Source organism: Oncorhynchus gorbuscha, linkage group LG18, assembly GCF_021184085.1.
Source record: "Oncorhynchus gorbuscha isolate QuinsamMale2020 ecotype Even-year linkage group LG18, OgorEven_v1.0, whole genome shotgun sequence".
NCBI lineage: Eukaryota > Metazoa > Chordata > Actinopteri > Salmoniformes > Salmonidae > Oncorhynchus > Oncorhynchus gorbuscha.
Window position 1 is genome coordinate 48,298,093 of NC_060190.1, and position 12,562 is coordinate 48,310,654.

A 12,562-nucleotide genomic window follows, 5' to 3' on the forward strand; every position below is an offset into this window, starting at 1 on the left:
TTTGTAATGGAAAGGGCGTTTTCTCAACCTGGAAATACTTGTACTGGAAGGGTCATTTCTCACATTTTCTAACATGGCGGTGAATCTGACAGAGCTTTCTCTTCCTCAGTTGGAGGGACTAAAGACTCAACTTGAGCAGGTAACACGGCGATATTGACTCTTTCTAGTCGTAGTTTAAATGTAACCTCAAGCTGGGGACATTTTCTATTAGCCCAAGTGTTTCCTTGTCCCAGCCCAGCTGATTAGCTTGCTAGCTAGCCAGTCATGCCATTCTGAGTTACGTTAGCGGTTCCATCTGTAGCTTTTTTTGTCGTGCTTAATTTACTTACCTACTGCAGTGCTTAATTTGAGCAGGATCCGGCATCTCTCCGTTTTGCACCTCTCACCTTTTGCAATGTAAGAATTATAATGCGATCGAAGTTAATTCGAGTACGTTATTTGTTAATTATCCTGCACCAACAAAAAAACGTAATGTGAAAAGTACAATTTCAGTTCGGGCCTAATATTCTAAGAATTGATTCGGTTTGGGCCGGCTTCGGTTTCTGGTTTGCGCAACATTGTACAGCTAACACGTGGCTGTAACTCATAACTAGTTTTATATATATATATATGTGTATATATATCTGCACTGATGGACATGAGTTGCAGCCTGCAACTCATCTCTCCAGCATTGCACTTAATTTACAGTGCAATCGGAAAGTATTCAGACCCCGTTGAATGTTTTCACATTAAACGTTACAGCCTTACTATAAAATGGATCAAATTAAAGCTAACTCGATCTACACACAATACCCCATAATAACAATTCAAAAAAGTTTAGATAAACTAGATACCTTATTTACATAAAACATTCAGACCCTTTGCAAACTCTGGTTCATCCTATTTCCATTGATCATCCTTGAGCTGTTTCTACAACTTTGAGTCCATGTGGTATATTCAATTGATTGGACATGATTCGGAAAGGCACACCGGTCTATATAGGGTCCCTCAGTTGACTGTGCATGTTAGCGCAAAAACCAAGCCATGAGGATGAAGGAATTGTCCATAGAGCTCCAACACAGGATTGTGTCACGGCACAGATCTGGGGAAGGGTACCAAAACATTTCAACATTGATGGTCCCCAAGAACACAGTGCCTCCATTCTTTAATGGAAGTTTGGAACCACCAACACTTCCTGGAGCTGGCCAAACTGAGCAATTGGGGGAGAAGGACCTTAAGAACCCAATGCACACTCATCTGGTCTGATTAAACCAAGATTGAACTCTGGCCTGGATGCCAATTGTGACATTTGGCAGAAACCTTGAACCATCCCTACGTGAAGCATGGCGGTGGCAGCATAATGCTGTGGGGATGTTTTTCAGCAGCAGGGATTGGGAGACTAGTCGGGATCGAGGGAAAGATCCTTGATGAAAACCTGCTCCAAAGCGCTCAGGAACTTAGTCTGGAGCGAAGGTTCACCTTCCAACAGAACAACGACCCTAAGCACACAGCCAAGACAATGCGGGGGTGGCTTCGGGACAAGTCTCTGAATGTCCTTGAGTGGCCCAGCCAGAGACTTGAATCCAATCATATACATGTAAGCCAAGCTTGTAGCATCATACTTGATTCTGTAATCGCTACCAAAGGTGCATCAACAAAGTACTGAGTAAAGGGTCTGAATACTTATGTAAATGTTTTCAGTTTTTTCTCTCTATTTTTATACATTTGCACACATTTCTAGAAACCTGTTTTTGCTTTGTCGTTATGGGTTATTGTGTGTAGATGAGTGGGTGGAAAAACAATTGAATCAATTTTCGAATAAGGCTGTAATGTAACAAAATGTGGAAAAAGTCCAGGGGCCTGAATACTTTGCGTATGCACTGTATTTTCTTATAGAATCATTCCTGCGCAAAGAGTCCTGGAGGAGCTGCAACACCCTTGATTAATTGAAATACATTTGCCAAAGTTATAGGCTACTGCTGTGTTCATAAATAAAATAATTCAGAAAGCCTACTATACCCCGAAGGCCTATAATTTAGCCACAAAGGATCAATAGCTTCTTTTTTTTAAATAGCCTAGTTGTGAATTGTAGCCCAATAACAAGGAATAGCCTACAGTCAGGAAAGTGTGTGGGGGGGAGAATGAATACAAAACAGGCATTTCGCAGTATTTCAAATACAATCGAAGGGGATAAGGTTGGAGAGTAAATGGCTCCTGCAGAAAAAAGAAGACCATCTATGTTGTAGGCTACCAAAATATTTGATCAACTTCCAAATATTGCTTTACAAAAGAGGGACGCTTTTGGCACAAAGGTATCGGCCATCACCAGCAAGTGAGCTGCGCATCATTGGACGAGTCAGTGAAACTGGAAAGCATTTTTATGACTAATTTCCTCCTTACATCGTAGCCTACAATATGTCTCCACACACCTAGACCAAGGTTATTGATGGATTCAAGACACGGTCGTTTTTATTCATCTCATTTTGTCAGTGTCAAAGTAGCCTGCCGTTTCAATTATTTGTGTGGTATTAAAACATATTATACCAAAGTCTCCAGTCATGTAAAATGTTGAAGAATTGCTTGAAATGCACTTATAAAAAAGCAAGATTTTCCCAATGTGTGTAAATTCTGTAAGTGCCTCTACACTACTGCTCTATGCCACTACGCAAATGTGACGATATGCATGCAATGCTTTATTATAAAGGTCCTTTTTTGTGTGCTTTCCGGTACCTCAGAACTCCCCCGGGTCACCCCCCTCTCTCGCTCACTTTTTGTTCCGGTACATCTCGATTTACAAATTAAGCACTGCCTACTAGAAAATACTAGCCTGCCTGGTCTTATGTAGTGCCTGCCTGGTCTTATGTAGTGCCTGCCACATTTTACGAGAAGTGTTCATAATGTAAATAAGTTGTCTCCATTTATTGCCAGCATGCTTGCTACTCTGGTAGCCAGTTTGCAGCACAACGCTTGCTAATAATAATGTTTTGGAACGCTGTCAACTAGTGTCCATTCATTAGGAAACAAACTTAGCAGGATCTCAGCTTCCACATTCAGTTTATTTCAGGCCAGTATTCGTATAAGCATTCAATGCGATATATTTGGGCCAGGCGTACTTAGTTCATCAATGGTCATTAATGAAATTACTGCAAAGAATGTGGCTGGTGTCTGTCTGATAAGTTGGATCATCAACTGGTTCTTCCCATGTTTTGCAGGAGACCGAGTTTTTGACCTCTTCTATAGGTCAGCTCAAAGTTGTCCAGACGAAATATGTAGAAGCTAAGGACAGTTTAAGTGTCCTCGACAAAAACAATGCAGGTGAGCTGCTCAAACTACGTTGGTTTGTAATGGACTTTTTTTTGTAACTTTATATGCATTCTGTGCTTTTGTTTTCTATGGAAGCTTTTATACAAAGATACAAAAATCAATTGATTGAAATGATCTTTGCAGATCTCACTCCACATTAGTGTTTGAAAGTATGATACACTTAAATTGTTAACTTACATTTTACCTTTATTTTTGCTGGTCCTCCTTTTAGGAAAAGAATTGCTGGTGCCCCTCACAAGCTCTGTATCCTTATGTTACTGATCGGCGATGCCAAAAAACAAGGGTTTCATTAGACTCTACAAACATACCAGGAAACACATTCTCACATTCAACATACTTGAGGACTAATTTAAGATTGATTGAAAGTGCATTGTTAAGTACAGTTTGAATGGAAATGGGACCACAGCACCTTCTCTGCCATTATATTGTTGCAACCTTAACCCAGTGTTTCTTAATCCTAATCCTGGGGACCCGAATGTGGTGCATATTTAAGTTTTTTCCTTAACACTACACACCTGATCCAAATAATAATCTTATTATCAAGCCATTGGTACTGGGTCTGAGTGGAATCGGGTGTATAGTGTATTATTTGCACCCTTTGGTTCCCCAGGACCGGGTTTAAGAAACTGCACTTAACCCAATACCAAGTCCCTCTGTGGCGATGTTTTTCATTAACTGTAAAGCATAGCCACATACATAGAAAAAAAACTAAAAGTTCCTCATCTGTCACAAATGTTGAATAAAATTATATTTGAACTTACTCTGCCCGACTGTCCGTGGGGTTGATCCTTCAGTGGGCTGAAATGTTTGTCAAAATAGGAAAATATTATTAAACAGACAAGACGAAAGTGCATGCATGCAAACTAACCGAAGTCTTGCAGGTGTTAACATGGTTTTGCTCATGTGCCAGGTGATGGATATTTCAATGGCAGTACCAGCACTCTAAAAATTTGGGTAAATAATAGTTTCCTGTGAAAATTGTATACAATTTGGACCCATTGAAAGAGCAACCACACAGACAACCGATAGAGTAAGTTCAAATGTAATTTTATTCAACATTCTGGCTGGTAAAGAACTTTGACTGTATACCATGAATTGGTATCACAGTCTGACTTTTCTTAGGAAACCCAATACCAAACGACCACGTCGAGATGTTTGGGACCTCTTGGTGTAACAGTTAAGGTGTTGGCTTGACAGTCGCTGGAACCAGGTCCCGTTCGTGGCTACGCTCCAAATTCACTACATTTGTGTAAGAAGTGGGATGGTGCCTGTGAGGCCACTGGGGAGACATGTATACATGAGGGACTTGGTATAGAGAAGTGTGGGGACATGCTCTCCCGAAGTTTGGGGGTAGTGTAGCGACCTTAACCCAACATTTAGTGACCTCGTCAAGAGGTTTCGATTTCTTGACATAGCTGTTAAGGTGTTGGCTTGACAGTTTCTGGACCAGTGTTCGAGTCTTTGGGGGGGGGGGGGGGGCTACCCCCAGAATTTGCTATAATATCTTCAGTATGCTTTAATTTAATAGTATTGTTGTTGAAAGTTTCCTGTTGTGTTTTTTAACATCACTTGCTATTAGATGTATGTCCCTGGAACACTTGATGACGTGGAACATGTCTTAGTGGATGTGGGGACAGGATACTACGTTGAAAAGGTGGGCAGAAAAGTAATTGATTATATCCTTCATTGTACAGTCGACTCATGATTTGCTCTTTGGGTAAGTACTCTGTTTATAGTTTTCCAGTCCCAATTCAATTTGTTTCCATTTAATTGCTCTGTCTGGGCAAGCTTATCTTCCAACTTAGTGTACGCTGACATGTCCCAAGCCTTTGCATTTATCAGGGTTGTGTTCATGAAGGCACACCATTTTCTTGTTTTTTAAATTCACGGAAAGTCAGGGGCACACCAACACTTAGACATCATTTTAAAATGAAGCATTTGTGTTTAGCGAGTCCACTAGATCAGAGACAGTAGGGATGACCAGGGATGTTATCTTGAAAAGTGAGTGAATTGGATCCTTTTCCTGCTAAGCATTCAAAATATAAAGAGTACTTTTGAGTGTCATGGAAAATGTATGGAGTAAAAAGTACATTGTTTTCTTTAGGAATGTAGTGAAGTAAAAGTTGTCAAATAGTAAAGTACAGATGCCAAAAAACTACTTAAGTAGTATTTTTACTTAAGTATTTAACACCACTAAGTACATTTTAATTGCATGTTAGTACAAATATTTGGAAATCTGAGTTTGAGCCTCATTTGAACTATCTCTGCAGAATGTCAATGATACAAAGGAGTTTTTCAAGCGCAAAATAGACTTCCTCACCAAGCAGATAGAGAAGATTCAGCCGGCTCTGCAGGAGAAATATGGCATGAAACAAGGTAACACACACAAAAGTTTGTATTATATTAAGTATTATGTTAAATGCAATAAAACCTCACTTGTATAGTTTATGTTGGTCATTCCTTCCTGTCTTTGTTCTGTTTTCTAGCTGTGATTGAGGTGATGAACATTAAGATCCAACAGCTTCAGAGTCAACAGGCGTCACAGTCGGGGACCACCAAAGCCTAACCAGTTGAAGATGGGGCTTACACCAGTCTGCTTTGGTTCTTCATGATTGGGGGGGGGTTGAGTTACTGAAAACAAATTCTGCATGAACTGTTAATGGGTTGAGCCAAGATAAAACTGGGCGAAAGACAAAAATGTACTCTACAACGCAGAACCTAAATTTGTGCTGCCAACACTAAAATGGTGAAGGGCAGCCAATGTTAATGTTGTAACAAACTCCTGGAAAATGTGAGTCTTTATTTTTGATTCAGTTTATGTTCATTAGCCGGGTTGCAGAAATATAACTGAAATGTAGGTATTTATTTGTGTACCTTAAGTTCTGTGTAGCAGTTTTTGATGCTTGTGTTGCAATAGTTAATTTGAATAATAAAATAGGCTCCTCTGGTCATTGTCTCAGATTATAATTTCTGTTGACATGAAGTCTGCAACAAATATTTTGAATGGAGAAAAACATTTGTGGCCTCCTATATTACAAGTGTCTTTCAGATTTTGCTCAATGACTATGGTTCACTGAAACACAGTGCTTATCGCGAGGTGCGGGTGACCTGCGGAGTTCTGAGGTACCTGAACGCATTAGCTTCTTTTTTTAAACCGTTATTATAAAAAGCATTGAATATATATCATGGCATTTGCGTTGTGGCATAGAGCAGTAAAGAGGCACTTACAGAATTTACACACATTGTGGCCGAAAATTGTAGCCTGGGGTCAGAGGAAAATATTGGCTTTTATAAACTAATTTCATGCAATTCTACGTCATTTTACATGAATGAAGGTTTTGGTGTATTTTTTTTTTTAAACATCACACAAATAATTGAAATGGCAGGCTACTTTTGACACTGAGAATCTGAGATCAATAAAAACGACCTTGTCTTGAATCCATCAATAGCCTTGGTGTGTGGAGACATATTTTAGGCTACGGTGGAAATTATAGTCCTAAAAATAATTTCCAGTTTCACTGACTCGCCCAATGATGCGCAGCTCACCCGCTGGTGATGGCCTATAGACTTTTGGCACAAATGTATCTCTTGTAAAACTATTTGGAAGTTCGAATATTTTGGTAGCTTACAAAGATCAGAGTTGCAGGCTCATGTCGATCAGAGCGGGTAGAGGCATTTTTTATGAGATCTCTCATTCTGCTGTGAGAGATATTGGCGCGCTTCTCACACAGCCACCACCAAACAAAGGTTACAATGTTGCGCTAACTATAAACCCGGGTCGGCCCAACCCAAGCAACTTTTAGAATATCAGGCCCGGGCTGAAAATCTACTTTTTCACATTACGTTTTTTTTTTGTGCAGGAGAATTAACGAGGAAGCAACGCGAATTAACTTTGATCGCTTTTATTATACTTTTTACATTGCAAAAAGTTACAATTATTGTTCATGTCTCAAGAGGTACCGGATAGGTAGATACCAGTTCCGGCATGATCCTGCTCAAATTAAGCAGTATACACCTCAGTGGAGGTTTTGGCATACCATGGGATTGTTGTATGGTCGTTTTTTAAATGCATTTGATTATTTTTCATTTTAGGATTTGAGCAAAAAGTAAAGATACGTTTCATGTTCCAGCAGTGTATTGTACAATGGAACCTGGTGCGCGTTCTGCAAGACGCACCGTTTTAGGACGTTCAGATGGAAATAGGCTATGTAGAACAAACATGCATCTGACGTCGAATAACAACGAATCACATTCGGCTCTATTCGTGGTTTTATCTGAAACGTTTCGTAACTGAACGTTGCCCTGGAAGCGGAAGTGTGCGGTCCACGTGGTGCGATGTGCTGTTTTTTGAGTTCATTCATTTCTGGCATGAACAATGGAACAATGATAAATAATATAATTCAAGACTAGAAGTTAAAAACCTAGTCTAACCTAAATCAGTTAGCTAGTTTATTAGTCCGTGTTTTCTTGACTATTTAGTGTAAAGTGAATACATTTATTGTATAAAATATCAAATAATTTGCATTGCAAACACTTGAGTGAATCTGACTACGCTAGCTTGAGTGAATCTGACTCAAGAGTTGCCTGATGAAAAGTACAGTAAATACCAATATGATCAAGGAAAACCGATGGAACATACCCCCAAACGCCCCTGCGTGCATGGAGAAGCATTTGGACTCGGTGCAGTACAGGGCAGGTAAGCAAAGTCACAGCTAGTAAGTGATGCCTGCCTTGTGTGATAACGTAGGTCCAGACACTTGGCATGTAGAAAGAGCTAGCTAGATACCGCAGCACGTGGTGGTGTCGCGGGAATACTGTTGTATAAACCAGATATTCGATGGCTTATCACATACGTTTGAGTATCTATGGAGCTTGCATCATTAACAGCAACAATTACTGCCCCTGGCCCTAGCCTGATGGATAGGTAGCTGCTAAAACGAACTTGTCACTTCGAAGAGATGTCGCCTGTGTCCTTTAGCTAGCTATCTGGCTAACCACCTAAAGTATAATCTAAATGACCTGTCAAAAGACACACCATGGCGTTAAGCAAGTTAGATTGGTAGATTCCCTAAAAAGAGAAGAGCAAGCTAGCTAACTTAGCTACAACTGTCAATTAAGACGTCACTGGCGTCCAGGCTACAGGCCGTGTTTCTGCAGGGACCAGAAAACGTTATTTTGGCACTTTCACACGACCTCAGGTGATTCAGCTATTGACATTTCTCTATTTTCTTCCCCTAGATGGCACCCTGTTGCTGGGGGCCTCCAGTCTGACGGGCAGATGCTGGCTTGGCTCCATCTGGGTCTACAGTGACCCCAAGCAGTCTCCCAACGAGGGCTTCTGCAAGGCTGGTGTGCAGACAGAGGCTGGAGTCACAGAGGCAAAGTGGGTTTCAGAGAGGGGCATCCTAGTTGCATCTGACTCTGGTAAGTAGGAATGACAGTTATTGTTACTCATGCATATCATATTCAGCTGTAAATAAGGCTGTTCAACCACAGAGGGAAATATCTGTTAAAGTACAATGATTACATTTATTTCATGCCACATTATCACTTAGATTACTTGGTATACAACCGTGTGGGTGCAATGGGGTTTGACTGGTGTCTGGGTGTTGTAGGTGCTATTGAGCTGTGGGAGCTAGCGGAGGATGAGAGTCTGCTGGTGAATCGGTTCACTAAACTCGAACATGATCACATCGTCACCAGCGTGAGCCCTGCTGGGTCAAACCACGCCGTCAGCGGCAGTATGGACTGCCGGTCAGTGGGGGGCATTCTTTGATTTTGTTTGTGTGTGTCACGCACATCTTGTATTTTGGATATGACATAACAGACCCTAGGCCCTCAGTGTGACCAGCCTGGCTTTGAGTCTGTTTTAACAGCTGCAGGTTATGGAGTGTTTTGCAGCCTGGTATACATTTCCTGGTAAAGATTTAATATAATTTTGTATGCTGTGAACGGCCTATGTTTTCCTCAGTTCTTTCTCTTTTCTTCATGCTGCAGAATCAAAGTCTGGGACCTTAGTCAGGGGGAAGTGGTCAGCACGTATAACGGTAAGGAAACTCTACATCTTTATATCGCTGTATCTTGAGCTGCACAGTGACTCTACTTTTAAAGTGTCAGTTACCATGTTTCTCATGTTTTATATAGCCTGTCTAGTTAATCGTTAGTCCAAACAATTGCAGAAGGTTTTGTAACTAAAACAAGTTTCTATTGAACAAATTCAGGTAGGTCCCTAGGTTCCATTTTCTTCCGTTTTAAGAAATGTTTTGCTACAGAATCTGTATAATTCATACGTTCCTGATCTGTCTCGTGTTCCACAGCTCACTCTAAGCCAGTCACTTGTGTGTCCTGCAATCCATCCGATGACTCCCTCTTCCTCTCATGTGGCCAGGTAAGAGCCAAGACTGATTGGAGGGTTGTCTGTTTGAATCACTTGTTCAGATTGGAATGATGTGTGGCTTATATATTGTGTGCTGTGCTATACAAAAGCTAGATACAGTAGTAGGTTGTAACTTACTGTACAATGGAGAACCTAGTAACAGTATGAAACTGTTAGTACTCAGTCTCTCATTTCTCCATTTCCCTTCTCTCAGGATGGCCGTCTGTTGCTTTGGGACAGGAGGAAACCCACCAAACCAGCTTCTAGATTAGGTGAGTAGAACCAGTCTGAACTGCACAAGTAGAACCAGTCTGAACTGCACAGCCAGCGAGGCAGCAGGGTTTTTCTGAGCCAAGATGCGTGGACTATTCAGTTGCCAGTTGATTGACACCTGTGATGTTAATCTTGGATTGTCAGTGGGTCTTGTAGTTTTTCAGTATTGGCTAAGGAGTGTCGTTTTTAAGGCTGCCTTTGATTCGGTTGTTGAAGTGTACGTCCACGAGTAAAGCAATATTATACAATTCAATTCTGATATCTGCATGTCAGGTCATTGCAGTAGAAACTCACACCAACATGTCCTTGATAATCAATGAGGCTTGTTTCTATATTTCCTAAGCAACTTTTCCAGCATTCCTCGTAATTTTAATAAAGCTGTGTTAGGACAATAATTGTGTACATTTTGTAAACATCCACACCTCAAAAGTTTCCTGGCTTCTGCAGCACACCAAAGTACCCATTCACTCTGTTCAAAGTACACATTCAGTGCATTTGAATAGTCTATTTTTGAAAGCATGTACATAGTCATTTGTGGACAACCATGTTGTTCAGTCAGTGCATGTTGCTCTGCTAGGTTCTTTCCCAGCTAACTTTGGAGATTTGATCTTGTCTCAGAGGTAGAGCCCAGCTGTTGCCCTACCTCAGTGGCCTGGCATCCCCACCACAGGACCACAATTGCCTACGGTAAGGACTAGCACTACATTTACCGTAATGCATACTGGTCCAACCACGTCATTGTTCTAAAAGATCAATCTTCCAGGCTTCAATGATCGATATTTGTTGACTATTGTGTTGGGTCAGGTGACGAGCTAGGACGCGTGACTCTGAAAGACTTTCAGGGCACAGAGCCTGCCCAGACGCAGAGCACCCACAGCCGTAGGGTCTCCAGCCTAGCCTTCTCCTCACACAGGTAAGCACCAGCTCACCTCACACACATCCATAGCAGTAAGCGGTTTGTCAGACTGGGCTAACACAGTGATCTCTTACCTTCCACCACAGTGCCCCTTTGCTAGCCTCCATCAGTGATGACTGCTCTGTTGCTGTGATGAACTCGGAGCTTAAGGAAACGTGAGTCCCAATATCTATGTGCTGTTGTTCACAATCTCTCCCTAGCTGATCCTTTTGGCTTGTCAACTCAGCCCTATTAAATTAAAATAGTACATCATTCACCACTTAATAAGGTGGCTCTGCTCTTCCTGTCCAGGTTGAGAGACAGGAGGCACCAGGACTTTGTTCGGGGTGTCTGCTGGGCCCCTGGTGGTTCTGACACACTGACCACCGTGGGCTGGGACCACCAGGTCCTCCACCACATCATGGGACAGGATGGACCGGCCACTGGTGACTCCACGTCCCCACCGTAGACCCACCACCCAGCTTGGGTCAGGGTATAGGGGAAAGGTGGTGGTGGAAGTATGGGGTTTTGTAGAAGGGGGGTTTGATGGGTTGGCATGAGGGTAGAAGTTGTCAATACCTACCACACTGGAACAGAGAACAGGGCAGTGTACTGATGGTTTCCCCCAATCCTAGTCTCAAAGTACCCATGTTCATGCAGGTTTTCTTTCCAACGGATTTATAAATCAATTCTGTGTTAAGGTAGAGTCAGCAATGTACGAAGTCAATCAGGACGTTTTCTGCCACCAACTAAGAGTAAAGCTAAACATTTCAGCTTTTTTCATCCTGCAGCTATCCCGTTGAGGCAGCACATGCGCATTTGTCTTGTGGCAGCAAAGTCTCGCGCTGCAGATTTGAGGTTCATCCTGTTGCTCGTAGCGATGTCATACGCTGAGTCAGTTCTAGGTTTATTAGCCACTTGAAGGACATTACCTGTGGTGTGCAGTTGTTTGTTCTTGGGGAAATTAACTAAGTGATGGATTGGGGTAGTTATCGTGTGGGTTACTTGAAGACTTGGGTTTGGGAATGCTGCCAAAGGAAATGGTCATCTTTAATCTAACGAACCCATCTGATCACGTTTATAGTCCAACCCCATGTAACCTTTGTTTACCCACCCAGGGTGCTGTATTACGTGGCATGTAAGCCAGTCTGAGAAGTGTGAGCCACTGGCTCTTTGGATAACAAGATTATGTGGGTGAATTGGATTTACTAGTCAATTATACAGTGGCGCATTCTGATATAACTGGTCTGGAATAACCTGGTTCAAGTTGTGACCACACAATCAATGGCATGAGCAATTTGTTTTCCAAATGAATGAAGAATTTATGTACGTTTGAAAAGTCTGTAAATCTTCACTTCAGGGCTTGTTTGGACCAGTGCTTCCATTCCATATTCTCCCTTGTCCTTGGCAGTTTCTTTTGTTTAATGTTCTCATTTCTCTCACACGTGTACCAGAAACCGAAAGTGCTGTCCTTAACGGTTTTCTTCCACACAAAGGCGTTCCTTGGATTGTATGTACAGTACATGTCTGGTGGTGCTTTTTGGAAGTCGGGAGGAGTACAACTTAACTGACATAATCAACTTTTTCCATTCTTCAATAAAGTTTGTCTGAATACTGTATATTTGCGAGTTGATTTTACTTTTCCAAATGCATAAATCTCACTATACTTTCAGTCTTCAGTAGGAAATTATCAGACAATTTGGTGGAAACAATTC

At 41.6% G+C, this 12,562-nt stretch overlaps 2 protein-coding genes across 2 annotated transcripts; both read left to right on the top strand.

Moving 5' to 3' along the window:
• The first annotated feature begins 15 nt into the window (after nucleotides 1-15).
• pfdn5 (prefoldin 5) lies at nucleotides 16-6,252 on the top strand. Its single transcript, XM_046309732.1, has 6 exons — nucleotides 16-139; nucleotides 3,192-3,294; nucleotides 3,515-3,546; nucleotides 4,883-4,957; nucleotides 5,574-5,679; nucleotides 5,790-6,252. Exons 1-6 carry the CDS (start codon nucleotides 74-76, stop codon nucleotides 5,867-5,869), a joined length of 462 nt encoding a protein of 153 aa, XP_046165688.1. The 5' UTR covers nucleotides 16-73; the 3' UTR covers nucleotides 5,870-6,252.
• Nucleotides 6,253-7,272: 1,020 nt separating this feature from the next.
• Nucleotides 7,273-12,466, top strand: LOC124002358 (methylosome protein 50-like). The gene is made up of 10 exons (XM_046309731.1): nucleotides 7,273-7,999; nucleotides 8,542-8,727; nucleotides 8,919-9,057; nucleotides 9,301-9,350; nucleotides 9,621-9,691; nucleotides 9,894-9,951; nucleotides 10,571-10,639; nucleotides 10,757-10,865; nucleotides 10,955-11,023; nucleotides 11,160-12,466. Exons 1-10 carry the CDS (start codon nucleotides 7,891-7,893, stop codon nucleotides 11,314-11,316), a joined length of 1,017 nt encoding a protein of 338 aa, XP_046165687.1. The 5' UTR covers nucleotides 7,273-7,890; the 3' UTR covers nucleotides 11,317-12,466.
• Nucleotides 12,467-12,562: the final 96 nt, after the last annotated feature.